The 16,999-nt window shown below is 45.1% G+C and overlaps 1 protein-coding gene across 1 annotated transcript; it reads right to left on the bottom strand.

Annotated features, from left to right (window-relative positions):
- Positions 1-11,931: 11,931 nt before the first annotated feature.
- LOC138296462 (myb-related transcription factor, partner of profilin-like) lies at positions 11,932-15,640 on the bottom strand. Its single transcript, XM_069235595.1, has 2 exons — positions 14,251-15,640; positions 11,932-13,012 (listed from the first exon to the last, which is right to left on the bottom strand). The coding sequence occupies exons 1-2, from the start codon at positions 14,735-14,737 to the stop codon at positions 13,002-13,004; spliced, it is 498 nt and encodes a 165-aa protein (XP_069091696.1). The 5' UTR covers positions 14,738-15,640; the 3' UTR covers positions 11,932-13,001.
- Positions 15,641-16,999: the final 1,359 nt, after the last annotated feature.

The raw sequence follows: 16,999 nt of genomic DNA, 5'->3' as shown, positions 1-16,999 counted from the left end.
ATGTAAGAGTTGCTCTGGGACTTGTCTCGGACTGAGTCTGCATTTCAGACTGACATTCTCCCAGATAGCTTCTGCAAAAGGCTTGTCTGAAATATGCAGCTTCCCTAGTTGAGGATGGACTGAGTAGACTGTAGGTTGGATCTTCCGGGGGCATGTACTTCCACAAGTTGAACTAGAAGTGTGTGGGACTAGAGTGCAATGGCCTAGGTGTTCATTCTACTCATGATCATGGGTGTTCTTGCTCCTCTGTGTGTGTGGTAAAATATGCCTCACTGGTAGTATGTGATGTTGGCCTAAGTCAGTACATTTTGACATGTGTGGACCTTGGATAGGACAAGGTTTAGCTGACTCCAATTTGTTGCTAGCCCTTCACTGGTGTTGTGTGTGGAGGCAAATACTTGTTGACCTTTCTAGACACTCCTGGGTGTGCATTGAATATGGGATTGTTGGTTGTTCTTCCCACCCCACCCTCAAAGACTGCCATGTGTTTGGGAATAGGGTACCTAGGACTGTAGCAACCAGTATGTTACACATACTTGTGACCATTTACAACTTTGTTTTGAACCTAGTGTACAAACTCGGTTATGGCACATGAGCTCTATACTAGCAAAAAACTATTACAAATGGCAGATATTGAGGGGTGTGATTGTTATCACATAGAGTGACATATGTAGTGAAGTCAGTAGGCGGAAGAGGTGCAGCCATAATGTCAGCTGCATTACCCATTATTTGGATGACAAGTTTAGGCTGATGTCACCTATCATGTAGAGACATGTATATGCTAGGTGTGAGATGCCCTTTTGTATGCAGGCTTCCCATGTACTTCCTCTGAGACTTTCAATGATCTATGTTGTGAAAATAGCTGTTACAACTACAGTAAAAGTAATGTACAATTGACCCATTGTGCTATTACACCCAATGCATTTCCTATGGTAAATAGTTGCCCTTTCTCTTCACAGCTGCAAACATGAGTGCCGCACAGAGGCGTGAGTTTGAAAGGCGGGCAATGAGATACCGGCACATCCTGCAGGTGCAGTCGGGGTTCCGAAGGATGGCCCGAAAATACCAAGCGGATCGGGCCTCCGGAGCATGGTGGGCCTCACCACAGGGTGGCCCAACATTGCCCACTACAGCCACCACCACCACATTCACCAGTTCTCCCCAAGTGGCCCCAGCAACGGCGGGGACAGTTGACCCTGCCTCTGTAGCACGACCTGGACCCAGCAATTTCAGAGCTGCAGGACAGTCCAGTGGGCTACCAACAACTCCCACTCCGAGCACCTCTGCCAGCACACAGACAGCAGCAGCCCCTCCTATTGACCCTGCGGCATTCCTGGCTTTAGACAGGAAAATGTACAAGTTTATTCGTAAGGTGGACAAGCTGAGCCAGGATGTGGCCTACATTAAGAAGAGGGTTAGGTCCATCAGGCGGACCCTACGGAGGGCCAACCTCTAGGACTTTATTGATTGTTTTAAATGTATCACTCCCCTCTCTCCTCTTTCCTTTTTGTCATGATAGTTGGGTTTTGGGGATTAGTGTTAGGTTAGTGTAGGTTGTTAGCTTAGTTAGTGTTAGGGAGGAGGGTGGGGGTCCTTACTCTTTCTATATTTCATTTTTGTGTGTGTTGGTGGGTGGGGGTCAATGTTGGGATTCCTGTCTGTTTAGAAAAAAAAATAAAAAAATACAAATACAAAAAAAATATGATTGTTTAGGATAGTATAGTATGTGTGTAGGTTAGTATGTGTTGTCCTGCATGTGTCCTGTCTCGTAATGGTGGGTGGGGGGTTGATGTTTAGATCGATTCGTTATATGTGTAGAGTAAGTTTAGCTTAGGTTAGTTAGGGACAGTTGTGTGTTAGGAGTAGTCAGGTTAGATTAGTGTAGGTATGACTTTTTCCTTAGTTGCCTCTGGTGTGAATACATATGAATAAACATATAGTTAACCCTTTGCATTATGTGTTAACTGCTACTTGATCATGGCCTTGACATCAGTGTAGGTGATTGTTTTTCTATGACATTTGGGTCCTATGCTACACACCAAAGAAAATAGAGGTTTAAAATGGCAGCTACCCCTGTGCTAACTTGGTAAGTATCCACCATTTGATAGACCCACCATTAGTAGTTTACATGGATCACCAAGGATTTCTGTTGATGAGTAGGTATTCTACATCACAAAGTGTGCTTCCAGACTTGGTATTGTGTGTAATTTATTAGGTCGGACTGCAGTGTGATGTTCAGGGACATCTTTGTAGATGAGGTGTTGTTAACACTCTTGTCTTGTTGTCTTCATTGCTGACATAGATCATGTGTGCAAAAATTCAGCATGACTTCCCTTCATGGAAGTATACTCAGAAAGGGTGATTGATGCAGTGTTTAGTTGTGTTTGCTTAGATTATACTGCATAATTTCATGTTTTAGTATTGCATGGTGCCTACATTTATCAGCCACCATTAGTTGACTTGGATTGCTATAGATAGAGCATTATTCTGTCCAACACAGCATAATTGTGTGTGGTTTGTCCCTTCATCAGTTATTCTCCTCAGGATGGTCAGGCTATGATGCAATCCTGGCCACTGCACAGATGTCTCAGACTACATGATGTCAGGACAGTTGTATTGACAAGCTAAATGGTTGTCACACAGGCACTTTTGAGTTATCTACTGCACAGTTGATGTGTATAATAACACAGAGACATATTAGGTGTGCAAGTGCTATTTATTGATAGGTGCTGTAGTGCAAAATGTACATTGTCCATGTTTGCTGAGTCAGTTCTGGTGCATTCTTACATGGTGATCCTACAGAAGGGGTGTGGATGATGCTCTTGACATGCTGGGGTGATGTAACAGACAGTGCAGAGGCACAGGATTTGCCGAACAGTAGGAGAGAGACATTCACTGGCAATGCTGACAAGTCATACAGTGGTTAGCAGAACAGTCATTGAGTATAGTTGTAGTGAGACTGGCAATTGACAAAACGTAGGACCTTGGTCAAAGTAGGCCATGGTGCAGGGACTAGTGCTTCCGGGTACTCTTCCGTGAGAATGTGATCTGTTCCATGTCTTCTTCTTCTGATGTGTGAGTTGCCTGCTTTGTCCTTGTTGTTGGTTGTGAAGGGGCAACACACACCTCAGTGTTAGAAGACCTGGAGTCAGACATCCCGGTGGCTGCTCCCTGTGAAGTTCTTAAGGGCAGTACTGCAGCAAGGAGGGCCTGCTGGTTTTTGAGAATAGCAGCTACATCACGATGGTAGGCAGCCAGGTCGGCCCTGAGGGAGTCATGATTGCATTCGTGCATGCAGTGGAAAGTTTGGGGTGCAAGGTGTTGTGGCAACTCCCTTCCTGCAGTGGTGAATTCCTTTATAGTTTCTTGTAGTCCTTGCAGTATGGATGTTAGGGCTTGCATAGCTGCTGCCTGATCTGAAGATGACATCATGCACGAGCGCACCCCCTCAAGGCTGGCTGCCATAGTTTGCATCCCCACCCGCACCTCCTTGGCCAGTTCCCGCTGTACTCCAACTACAGTTCTTTCAAAGCTGGTTCCAGTATCGTCTGAGTCTTCAGCTGTGTAGGAGCTGGCAGGTCTTGCAATTGGGGTGGTGGGTGGTTCTTCTGTGATGGCTGCTTGTTCTGTGCTCCTCCTTGTGACTGAAGGTGGGGTCTGGAGGGTTTCAAGGACCTTTTGGATGGTCTCCTGGGGAATGTTTATGGGCTCGTCATCCATGTCATCAGGGAAATCAGGGACAGGCATATCGGCAGGAGATCCATGTTCCTCTGCAATGAAACAGGGTACAATTAGTGTGTCTGTGTTGTGACAATTTTGCCGTAACATGCAAGCCTTTGGATGAATTTACTTTGTGATCTTGTTTGGTATTGGTATCTGCTGTCCTTCATATGGGCATTGTTATAGGCCTATGGCCCACCTGTGTGTCACATGTATGATATAGAGTTATCAGACTTGTCTGCCTAATCGCCTCTAGGTATTGCTTTGTACCAATTAGGGAATAGCCATCTTTTTGTCCTACTCGACCCTCTGTGTATATCTATTCTTATGGTGAGACCTTTCACTGGCTGTGGGTGTTGTGATTGCCCTGGCAGCACACTTGCCTCTCAGGACCTGCCCCAATCTCTGATTGTTCACATTGACCTAATTGTAATTGTTATGTGGCATATCCTATGCATGGCAATGTTACGATGTGATATGGATGTAGACATTGTTAATGTTTCCAGCTGATGTTGGGTAATGTGTGTTTAATTGGATTGCCCTGTTTATAGTATCAATGTCCTATTTGGTCCTCTGACTGTGCAGGTGTATTTCAGTGACCAGTTGCATGTGTCCCCTCCTCAATGTTGTTGTCTGAGCAGTATGACATTTGTGATGTTGCCTTGTTAGCCAGGCACGTGAAGGACCCTGACATATGCAGCATTTGTGTGTCCTTAGTGCTGTGTGGCTCCTATTGCTGTTTACTTTGGCTGATGTATGTGTCAACAATGGCAATTGACATTTGAGTGTACTGGTGCCTTTGTCTTATTTCTGTAGATTGTTGCAGATGTCATCCTCACCCCATAATTTAGGTATGTATGTTCCATGGGGAGGTTACTGCCATTGGCTACTATAGCTGCACAGAGATCAGAGGTGGTAGTGTCAACTGTTGTTGCAGTTACATTGCAGTTGTTGTTTTGGCTACTGGATTACTGATAGGGACCTAGTTGATGTAGGAGGTATGTTGGATGACGAGTGCCAGGATGTAAGTTTGACGTAGTGGCCTTCCCACCTGTCGAGGCTTTCCCTTAGCTCCATTGTTGTCATGACAGGATGCCCCCATGGGACTGTTGTTGGTGTTGTGTAATGTCGGGCCCCAGCTTCTGTCTGTGCAGGGCATGCCCCCCTGCCGTGCCCCTTTACCCATGCCACTCCATATATATGCTGACTTACATGCATTGTGTAGTAGGTATTCCCCCCCCCGGTTGCAGTTAACATTATTGCATTATAATTCCCCATGCGACTTACCCTGCATGTGCGTTGTCTCGTGGTAGTCTGCGCTGTCCTGTCCTTGAATCCCTGTGACGATCTCCTCAGGGATGACGGCTGCGACCATCTCCTCCATGTGGTCCAGGGCCTCCTGATGTGCTGGACTCCCCCCTCCAGTCTGCAGTGCTGCCTTCCTGTTCCTGGCCATCTTTTCCTTGGTCCTGCGTTTGCAGTCATGCCAGCGTTTCTTACAGTCGGTGACTGTTCTGCGTACTTCAGCCACACTGTTAATCTTGTCAACAATTTGTTGCCATATGGCCTCTCTCCTACTGATTGGCAACTTTGAGGTGATAAACAGTTGGTGCTGGTGTTCCGTCACCTCTTTAACCAGGATTTCCTGCTCCTCTGCACTGAAGCGACATTTTCTTTTTTTTCTATAAATGTCCTGGTTCCTGAATGGATCATCCTGGCTGGTTCCTGGTCTGCTGTCATCTTCCTGGGGTCTGTAGTGGCATCTGGGATCCACTTTGGCTCTCCTCTGCTGAAAGGGCAGTGTTCCCGGGTATTTTTGACGCTATTGTGTCAAAAAAAATGACGCTTTCCGGGTTGCGCTGTCGTAAATCGACCCACAGTCATTTACGTCGCGTTAACGTCGTTTTCCTTTACAACTTGACGCCGTGATGTGCGTAAAAAAAAATGACTCCCATCTGTTGGTTGTAAGTATAAATTTGATGCCCGCACGGCGCATCGGAATGGCGTTAGCCGGCGGTAAAATGTTTGACGCAAAACTGCGCCGGCGCAGCTTTGCGTCAAAAAGTATAAATATGGGCCCAAAGTTGCCCAGTTTAAAGTCTCATTACACGTCTTCAGTGACAGGGTGGGACCATCCAAGTGTAGGTTACCATGTCCTCAATTACTTTACTCACATTTATCTCCAAAGGATACTCATTAGATACACGATTAGCTGCCACTAACTCATGATGAGACCTGGACGTAACAGTGAAAACATAAACCTTAACAGTTGATACAGGATCAACATTGGACCACACACATGTACATGTCCCATCCAATCAACAAAGTGTTTGCAAGCAGCTTATCACAGTAGTGTCCCAATTGTAACCTAGCATGAAGATTGAAACATGCCACTAAACCAGGTAATGCATAAAGGGCCACATACATCAAAAACCTATTTGCAATTATGACATAAGGAACTTTGAGAATTTCCTAATAAATCAATGATAAATGGTATGTCACAATTCTCTAAAGAAGTAATAGGGCAAACTTCAAATGGGCTAATGGTATTACAGATTTGCAAAAAGAGAATCATACTCAATTTGCATCTATGGGCCTGCTGCCAATGGTTTAGCATTACTGAAATTGGTAAAACCGTTGATTTATTCGCAAGTAAGGAACAGCAAATCCCAGGGTGCTGGGGGCCTAAGTCCCCCTCTGCTGCACCCCAATTAAAAACTTTTTACGGACACGTGAAGCACACACATGCTTAAGGGGCATGTGTGTGCTACATGTCTATAGTGAAACATATTTTAGCTACATTAACTCGTAATTAGCACATGGTTACCCCCAAAAATGGTTTAGGCGTCAATTGCATTACCTAAATGGCCATTTTGCAATTTGGAATAGCTTGATACATGTGCTCACAAATTAGCTAATAAAGACATCCTGTTAGCTCTTTCATATTTGGAAAGTCGCAAACAGCATTTACCTACATGTGTGCGCAATTATGAGTAATCTCCATTTAGGCCAATCATTACTATTGCACTGTGAATACCTTCCATACATCCTGTAAGGCACATTTGCTTTCGCTAACCCCAGTATTTATCATTTAGCACCGTTTGGTAAAGGAAAATGTCATGACTTATTTGGACATATAAAATACATATTTGTCATTATGCGTCATATTTTCACGCATACAGCTTGTGCGTCATATTTTTTGACGCACAGGAGTGCAAATAATGCTGAGTCAAAATATTTTTCATAATTGGTAAATAATATTTGGATGCGGCTTAAATTTCACCTCTGGAAGTGTCAATTATGCCGCAAACAAATAATATTTACCAATTATTAAAAATATTTTGATTCAGCATTATTTGCACTCCTGTGCGTCAAAAAATATGACGCACAAGCTGTATGCGTGAAAATATGACGCATAATGGAAAGAAACGGCGGCCATGTTATGCAGGATGTGATGTAATAGGATATCCTGTTTACAGATTCGGTACAGTGGGTGGACTTTCACTTTCACTTTGCAGACTGTGTGGCTGTGTGCAGAGTGTTGTCCTGTTATTTTGTGCTTTTGTGTCCAGAGTGCCATCTTACTTGTTGTTTTGTCATTAATATATTGTTGTAGAATACTGTCTGAGTCTGTGTTGTCTACATTTGTCCAGTCCAGTGTTGTATTTATTGTCTGTGGGAGTCTGTTGTGGGTACTGTAATATAGGGGATAGTTGGGCTCTTCTATTTGTTAAGTTTACTTTGTATTTCCTTATTCCAACTTTCCCCATTTTCCCCTTTCTTCTTTTTTTACCACTACATTTTCCCCTTTTCTGTGCCTAAATGTCTGGTAGGCCACGTCTTTCCAGGATGGGTGAGGAGGAATTGGAGGGGTTCATATGGCTGGTGTGCCATTTCCTCCCATTGATGCTGGAGGCCGGGGGTAGGGTGATACCGGGGTATCACACTGAGGCCCGAAAAGTCCAGTGGGGGAAGGTGCGCCATCACTTGGTGCGTCTGTATGGGAGCCAACGCAATGAGCATCAACTGAAGCACCGCTGGGCTGACCTGATCTCCAGGGAGCAAGATCTGCTGGACCACCTGGGAATCATGATTGGTGGCCATGTTGGTGAGTACAGATCATGTAAATGTGTACAATTAAAAGCTGTGTAGTGACATGAGATGATTGGTACACAATCTGCCAGATAAGTAGCTGACTGTGAGTAATGCTGAGGAAACATACAGGGTAATTGATGCACTATGTGAAGGATGACAAATGCTAGCAGTCAGGCAGCTCATGTTTTGCACACTTACAGGTTGCTTGTTGCTGAATGTAATTTAGTGCCGTCTTTGTGTCAGACAAGCGAAACATTAATGAGGCAATCAGGACTCTACAGGTCACAATTGCCAGTGAAGTATGGATGTACTAACATCATAGCTACATATGTTGACGCTATAGCTAGACTGAAATTGGAAACCCTACATGATGCAGAAAATGAGTGCTGCCTTCACGTCATTTGATGATATCAATGTGGCCCAGACATACGTCTCATGTGTGTCTGGTGAGTGTGTAAGGAAAGTGTTCACGGAAGTGCTATGCCTGTTAGGGATTAATGTGCTCCTTCATATTTTATTGATACATGCCAGATCTGAACATGAACCATATTGGGAAGGAGCCAGGTGCCCTCAGCTAACATCTTAGACAGGTATTTTTTGTTTCTCGTGCCAAAATCCAATTAGGGAGGGCAGTCCAAAGGTATGGACTAGGGTACAAACATCTATGTTTGGTGCCAATCAGCATTGTTGGGACACATCAATTTATGAAACTTTTACAACATGAGGTATTGCCAAAGTCCCTGCCCCTCTGTACCATGTACCTATCTGTCACAAATGTGTCATGACCACATAGGCTGTTTGACAGGTCATGCAGTCCTCAAGTAACCATTCTATGGATGTCTCTCTTGGATGCACATGAATAGACGAATACACACCAATATTCTTGCTGCTCACTAATGGAGGTGCATGTTTGCCACCACATGACAGTCAGGGCCACTGCATGTGTGTAGAAGTGTGTGTAACTGTAGCAGGAGACCCATCCTATGTAAATGTTGTCCATTAAAGATTCCATGCAGGATGATCATGTCTGAAAGTGTTTCATTACCCATGTCAGCTTACAAATTGTAATTTTTATTTGAAATTGTTTGTCACTGCACTGATTCTGAGCATATTCTTCCTTCCATGCTTTACAGGTGGACCTGCACCGTACACAGTGGGAGAGGTGGCTCGTTTTGAGGACCCTGACACCTACAGTGAGTGTTGACATGTGTGTTCTGTTTTGTGTTTGCTGGTGATGTGTGATGGACTCCAGTGTGTTTAACACAGTGCAAGGTGTGATGCGCTGCCCAATCCTTAGTCTTGTTCCATTAGTGGGATTTCAGTTCTTAGAATATTTTGAGTTGGCCAATGCTTATCCATTTGTCTGATCTTGGATTTGTAGGCCATTCCTGTAGGGCCCGCTATGAGAACTGGGGTGAGTCATGTGGAAGACACTAGTTACAATAAGAGTTGCACTGGGACTCGTCTCGGACTGAGTCTGCATGTCAGACTGACATTCTCCCAGATAGCTTCTGCAAATGGCTTTTCTCAAGACTGCTGCTTCCCTATTAACCGATGTACTGAGTACACTGTAGGTTGGACCTTCTGGGAACATGTACTTCCACAAGTTGTACTACAAGTGTGTGGAACTAGAGTGCAAAGGCCTAGGTGTGCATGCTATTCATGATCATGGGTGTTCTTGCTCCTCTGTGTCTGCTGAAAATGATGCCTCACTGGAAGTATGTGATGTTGACCTAGGTGTGTGGGCCTTGGATAGGACAAGGTTTAGCTGACTCCAATTTGTTGATAGCCCTTACTGGTGGTGTGTGTGTAGAGCCTAAAACATGTTGAGCTTTCTATCCACTCCTGGGTGTGCATGTATTTTGGAATTGTTTGTTGTTCTCCCCCCCCCCCCAAACACAGGCATGGGTTTGTGAATAGGGTACCTAGGACTGAAGCAACCAGTATGGTACACATACTTGTGACTATTTGAAAAATTGTTTTTTACCTAGTGTACACACTGAGGTGTGGCACATGAGTACTGTACTAGCAAATCCCAATCGCAGACCTTGAGGTTTGTGATTATCATCACATACACTGACATATGTAGTCCAGGCAATAGGCGGAGGAGGTGCAGCATGATTGTTAGCTGCAACTGTCAGTACTTTGATGACAAGTTATTGCCAGTTGTTACCCATCATGTAGATTTTGTATGTGCTATGTGTGGGATGACCTTTGTAGGCAGGGTTTCCATTTACTTCCTCTGAGACTTTCAATGATCTGTATGGTGATATGAGCTGTTACAAGTACAGTAGATGTATTGTCAGATTGACCACTTGTGCTATTCCACACAATGCAGTTCCTATGGTAAATAGTTGCCCTTTGTCTTCATAGCTGCAAACATGACACCTGCCCAGAAGCATGAATTTGAGAGGCGGGCCATGAGATACAGACACATCCTGCAGGTGCAGTCGGGGTTCCGAAGGATGGCCCGTACCTACCAGTCTGATCGGGCCTCCGGAGCATGGTGGGCTTCACCGCAGGGTGGCCCAAGGTTTCCCACTACAGCCACTACCACCACAACCACCGGTTCTCCCCAGGTGGCCCCACCCACAGCGGAGACAGTTGTCCCTACATCTGCAGCACACCCAGGCCCCAGCAGTGTGACAGCTGCAGGACAGTCCAGTGGGCTAGGCTCCACACGGCCACAGAGCACCTCGGCCGGGACACAAACAGCACCAGCACCAACAATCGACCCTGCGGCATTCCTGGCTTTGGAACGTAAGATGGACAGAGTTCTAAGGAAGGTGAACAATCTTAGCCAGGATGTCAGCTACATCAAGAAGCAGGTCAAATCGATCAGGCGGACCCTCCGGAGGGTCAACCGCTAGGAATAACTTTTTTCTATGGACATAATTCCCTCCCCTCCCTCCTCTTTCCTTGTTATCATGATTAGTGGGCTTGGGGGATTAGTGTTAGGTTAGTATAGGTTGTTAGTTTAGTTAGTGTTAGGGCAGGGGTGGGGGGTCCTGATTCTTTCTACTTTTCCTTATTAAGTGTGTGGGTGGGTGTGTTTGGGCAATGTTGGGGTTCCTCTGTGTTTGAAAAAAACTAATAAAAATAACAAAAAAATAAAAATTATAAAAAGAAAAATAACAAAAAAATATATAGGATTGTTTAGGATAGTATGGTATGTGTGTAGGTTAGTATGTGTTGTCCTCCATGTGTCCTGTCTCATAATGGTGGGTGGGAGGTTGATGTTTAGAACGATTCGTTATATGTGAAGAGTAAGTTTAGCTTAGGTTAGTTAGGGACAGTTGTGGGTAATGAGTAGTCAGGTTAGATTAGGGTAGGTATGACTTTTCCCTTAGTTGCCTCTGGTGCGATTAGTTTTGAATAAATATATAGATAACCCTTTACATTATATGTTAACTGCTACTTGATCATGGCCTTGGCATCAGTGTAGATGATTGTTGTTCTATGACATTTGTGTCCTATGCTATAAACAAATACAAACTGAGGTGTAAAATGGCAGCTACCCCAGTGCTACCTTGGTAAGAATCCACCATTTGTTCGAACCACCAATCGGAGTTGACATGGATCACAAAGGATTTTTGTCGATGAGTATGTTTTCTACGTCACAAAGTGTGCTTCCAGACTTGGTATTGTGGGGACAGTGTTAGGTCGGACTGCAGTGTGATGTTCAGGGACACCTTCGAAGATGAGGTCTTGTTAACACTCTTGTCTTCTTGTCTTCATAACTGACATAGATCATTTGTGTCAATATTCAGCATCATTACCTATTTGGGTGTTAACTCAGAAAGATTGATTCATGCTGTGTTTTGTAGTGTTTGCTTAGATTACACTGCACAGTTCAATCTGTTAGTATTGCATAGTGACAACATTTAACAGCCAGTAATAGTTGACTTTGATATCTCTTGAGGAACCATTATTCTGTCCAACACAGCATGATGGTGTGTGGTTTCTCACTTCATCAGTTATTCTCCTCAGGATGGGCAGGCTATGATGCAATCCTGGCCACTGTGCAGATGGTTCTGATTACATAATGTCAGGACAGTTGTATTGACAAGCTACATGATTGGAACACAGCCACATTTGTGTTATCTACTGCACAGTTGATGTGTCAAATTACACAGAGACATATTTGTTGTGCAAGTGCTATTTATTGATAGGTGCTGTAGTCCAATATGTACATTGTCCATGTTTGCTGAGTCCATTCTAGTGAAATCTTACATGGTGATCCTACAGAAGGGGTGTAGGTAATGCTACAGACAGTGCAGAGGGACAGGATTTGCTGATTAGTAGGAAAGAGACATTAACTGGGCATGCTGACAAGTTATACAGTGGTTAGCAGAACAGTCATTGAGTATAGTTGGTGTAAGACTGTCATTTGACAAAACGTTGGACCTTGGTCAAAGTAGGCCATGGTGCAGGAACTAGTGCTTCCGGGTACTCTTCCGTGTGAATGTGATCTATTCCATGTCTTCTTCTTCTGATGTGTGTGTTGCCTGCTTCGTCCTTGTTGTTGTTGGTTGTGAAGGGGCAACACACACCTCAGTGTTAGAAGACGTGGAGTCAGACATCCTGGTCACTGCTCCCTGTGAAGGTCTTAAGGGCAGTACTGCAGCAAGGAGGTTCTGCTGGTTTTTGAGAATAGCAGCCACATCACGATGGTAGGTAACCAGGTCGGCCCTGAGGGAGTCATGATTGCATTTGTGCATGCAGTGGAATGTTTGGGGTGCGAGGTGTTGTGGCAACTCCCTTTCTGCAGTGGTGAATTCCTTGACAGTTTCTTGTAGTCCTTGCAGTATGGATGTTAGGGCTTGCATAGCTGCTTCCTGATCTGCAGATGACATCATGCACGAACGCACCCCCTCTAGGCTGGCTGCCATAGTTTGCATCCCCACCCGCACCTCCTTGGCCAGCTCCCGCTGTACTCCAACTACAGTTCGCTCAAAGCTGGTGCCAGTGTCGTCTGAGTCCTCAGCTGTATTGGAGCTGGCAGGTCTTGCAATTGGGGTGGTGGGTGGGTCCTCTGCGATGGCTGCTTGTTCTGTGCTCCTCCTTGTGACTGAAGGTGGGGTCTGGAGGGTTTCAAGGACCTTTTGGATAGTCTCCTGGGGAATGTTTATGGGCTCGTCATCCATGTCATCAGGGAAATCTGGGACAGGCATATCGGCAGGAGATCAATCTTCCTCTGCAATGAAACAGGGTACAATTAGTGTGTCTGTGTCGTGACATTTTTGACATAACATGCCTGCCTTTTGATGAATTCACTTTGTGATCTTGTTTTGTGTTAATATATGCAATCCTTCAGATGGGCATTGTTTCAGGCCTATGGCCCACCTGTGTGTCACATGTATGTTATTGAGTTATCCGACTTGTCAGCCTCATCGCCTCTAGGTGTAGATTTATGCCAACTAGAGAATTGCCACCTTCTTGTCCTACTCGACCCTCCCTGTATATCCATTCTCATGGTGAGACCTTTCAGTGGCTGTAGGTGTTGTGATGGCCCTGGCACCACTCTTAACTATCAGGACCTGCCCCAATCCCTGATCGTTCACATCGACTTAATTTTACTTGACATGTAGCATATCCTATGCATGGCAATGTTATGTTGTGATATGGATGTTGACATTGTTGATGTGTCCTGCTGATGTTGGGTAATGTGTGTTACATTGGATTGCCCTGATAGCCTTATCAGTGTCTTATTTTGTTCTCTGACTGTGCAGGTGTATTTCAGTGACCGGTTCCATGTGTCCCCTCCTCAATGCTGTTGTCTGAGCAGTATGATATTTGTGATGTTGCCTTGTTAGCCAGGCACGGGATGGACCCTGACATATGCAGCATGGGTGTGTCCTTAGTGCTGTGTCGCTCCTATTGTTGTTTACATTGGCTGATGTTAGTGACACCTAAGGGCATTGACATATGAGTGTACTGGGGCCTTTGTCTTGTTTCAGGAGATTGTTGCAGATGTCATCCTCACCCCCTAATGTAGGTATGTATGTTCCATGGGGAGGTTACTGCCATTGGCTACCTGAGCTGCACACAGATCAGAGGTGGTAGTGGCAACTGTTGTTGCAGTTACATTGCAATTGTCGGTTTGGCTAGAGGATTGCTAATAGGGCCCTAGTTAATGTAGGAGATATGGTGGCTGACGAGTGCCAGGATGTAAGTTTGACGTAGTGGCCTTCCCTCCTGTCGTGGCTTTCCCTTTGCTCCATCATTGGCATGACAGCATGCCCCCATGGGACTGTTGTTGGTGTAGTGTAATGGTGTGCCCCAGCTTCTGTTTGTGCAGGCCATGCCCCCTCTGTGGTGCCCCTTTACCCATGCCACTCCATGTATATGATGACTTACATGCAATGTGTAGTAGGTATTTCCCCCCCTGCTTACAGTCAACATTATTGCATTATAATTCCCCATGCGACTTACCCTGCATGTGCGTTGTCTCGTGGTAGTCTGCGCTGTCCTGTCCTTGAATCCCTGTGACGATCTCCTCAGGGATGACGGCTGCGACCATCTCCTCCATGTGGTCCAGGGCCTCCTGATGTGCTGGACTCCCCCCTCCAGTCTGCAGTGCTGCCTTCCTGTTCCTGGCCATCTTTTCCTTGGTCCTGCGTTTGCAGTCATGCCAGCGTTTCTTACAGTCGGTGACTGTTCTGCGTACTTCAGCCACACTGTTAATCTTGTCAACAATTTGTTGCCATATGGCCTCTCTCCTACTGATTGGCAACTTTGAGGTGATAAACAGTTGGTGCTGGTGTTCCGTCACCTCTTTAACCAGAATTTCCTGCTCCTCTGCACTGAAGCGACACTTTCTTTTCTTTCTATAAGTGTCCTGGCTCTTGTATGGATCGTCCTGGCTGGATCCTGGTCTGCTGTCATCTTCCTGGGGTCTGTAGTGGCATCTGGGATCCATTTTGGCTCTCCTCTGGTGCACTTGCAGTGTTCGCAGGTTTTTTTGACGCTATTGTGTCAAAAAACGGCGCATATCCGGGTTGCGGTGTCGTAAATCGACCCACAGTCATTTCCGCCGCGTTAACGTAGTTTTCCTTTACGACTTGACGCCGCGGTGTGCGTCAAAAACAATGACCCCCACCTGTTGATTGCGCCGCCGTGCGTCAAAGTATAAATATGACACCCGCATGGCGCAAGGAAATGGCGTTAGCCGGCGGTAAATTTTTTGACGGAAAACTGCGCCGGTGCAGTTTTGCGTTAAAAAGTATAAATATGGGCCCAAATATTTGGTTGTATCTTTTTTAACAGCAGACAATATGAATGCCCTCCAGATTCAGGAGTTTCAGCGCCAGGCTATGCATTACCGCCACATTCTGGATGTGGAGTCGGGGTTCCGCCACATGGCACGGCGTTATCGCCATGAAAGGGCTTCCGGAGTGTGGAGGGCATTTGCCCAAGGGGGCCCTTCGGTGTCCACAACAGCCGCCACCACCAGCACCACCACTACCGCCCAGGTGGCACCAAGCATATCAGGCACCACTGCAGGACCATCAACCTCCACTGCTCCCGGACCTATGACAGCACCACCTGCATCTCCCCCTACAAGCATAGCACCGACAACCGGACAAACATCTTCAACTGGCACCCAGACCACCCCTGCTGCAGTCATTGACCCTGCAGATTTCCAACGGATGTAACGTGACATGCAACGTAAGTTGAGGAAAATGAACAGGCTGCAGCAGGAGGTGGAACAAATTAATAAGAGGGTGTGTGCCTTCAAGAAGACCCGGCGGAGGGCGAACTTGTGAAAAATATACCCTCAGGCATGATTCCCTCCCCTCCCTCCTCTTTCCAGGTTCTTTAAATTAGTGGGTTTAGGGGGCTTAGTGTTAGGTTAGAATAGGCTGTTAGCTTAGTTAGTAGTAGTGGGTTGGGGGTGGAGTATGATACATTGAATATTTTTTTTATTATGTGTGTGGGTGGGTGGGTGTGTGGGGGATGATGTTAGGGTTTTGGTGTTTTCATAAAAATATATATATATATATATAAAATATAAAAATTCAAAAATATATATATTTGTTTAGTATAAGATAGTATGTGTTTAGGTCAGTATATGTTGTCCTCCATGTGTCCCGTCTTATAAGGGGGTGGTGGGTTGATGTTTAGAGTGTTTAGTTAAATGTGATAAGTAAGTTTAGCTTAGGTTAGTTAGGGTCTGTTGTGGGTAATGTGTAGTTAGGATAGGTTAGGTTAGGTAAGGTGTTTCCCCAGGTTTTATCTTCCTTTTTTACTGTTAAATAAATATTTAGGTAATCCTTTACAGTATGTGTAAAATGTCTTTAGTATTTGCATTTGTGTCCCATCCGGCAACCAATTCCCAATCGAGCTGTTACATTGGCAGCAACACCAGAGCTACTTTGCTAAGATTCTGCCATCCACTGCACCCACCACTCAAGGTTACTATGGATCCCAAAGTGTTGTTAATTTTTGATGTATGTTTTCAATCTCACATACTTTGGGACCAGATTTGGTATTGAGGACACTGTGTTACGTCTGCCTGCAGCCTGATATTCAAGTGAAGCCTTATAAGGTGAGTGGTGGTATGATCTCATGTAGTATGGTATACATAATTCACACCTATCATTTGTTACATTGTTCAGCCAGGTTACTTATTTGTACGTACACTCATACACATCCATTCCTGCTGTTTGGGTCAAATGTCACATACGTAAAGATTGTAGAAAAATTTGAAGGCAATAATTTTTGGCTTAGACATCCCTTGAGGAAGACTTATTCTGTCTAACACATCATTATACTGTTTAGTTTCTATTTCCCTCAGATTTAACCCTCAGGAAGAGCAGATGATGGTACAATCCAGACCACAGTGCATAGTTATAAGCCCACATTCTTTCATGGCAGTTGTATTGACATTCTATAATCATTGACATGAGGCAAACATCACTGATGTCCCTCACGGTTGATGTGTCACATTACACAGAGACAAAGTGGTTGTGTAAGTGCTAATTATTATAAAGTGCTGTAGTGCTATGTTTACATTGTCCATGATTGTGAGTCCATTAGTGTGACACCCTCCATTGTGATCCTACACAAGTGCAAAAGGACATGTCATTGGACATGCTGGGGTGAAGTGTCAGACAGTGCAGAGGGACAGGATTTGCCAATGAGGTAGTGAGAGACAATCACAGGGCAGAGTGACAAGATA

Source organism: Pleurodeles waltl, chromosome 5 (assembly GCF_031143425.1).
Source record: "Pleurodeles waltl isolate 20211129_DDA chromosome 5, aPleWal1.hap1.20221129, whole genome shotgun sequence".
Taxonomy (NCBI): Eukaryota; Metazoa; Chordata; class Amphibia; order Caudata; family Salamandridae; genus Pleurodeles; species Pleurodeles waltl.
Note: the sequence above shows the minus strand (reverse complement) of the source record. Positions and strands in the feature narration are given on the sequence as shown.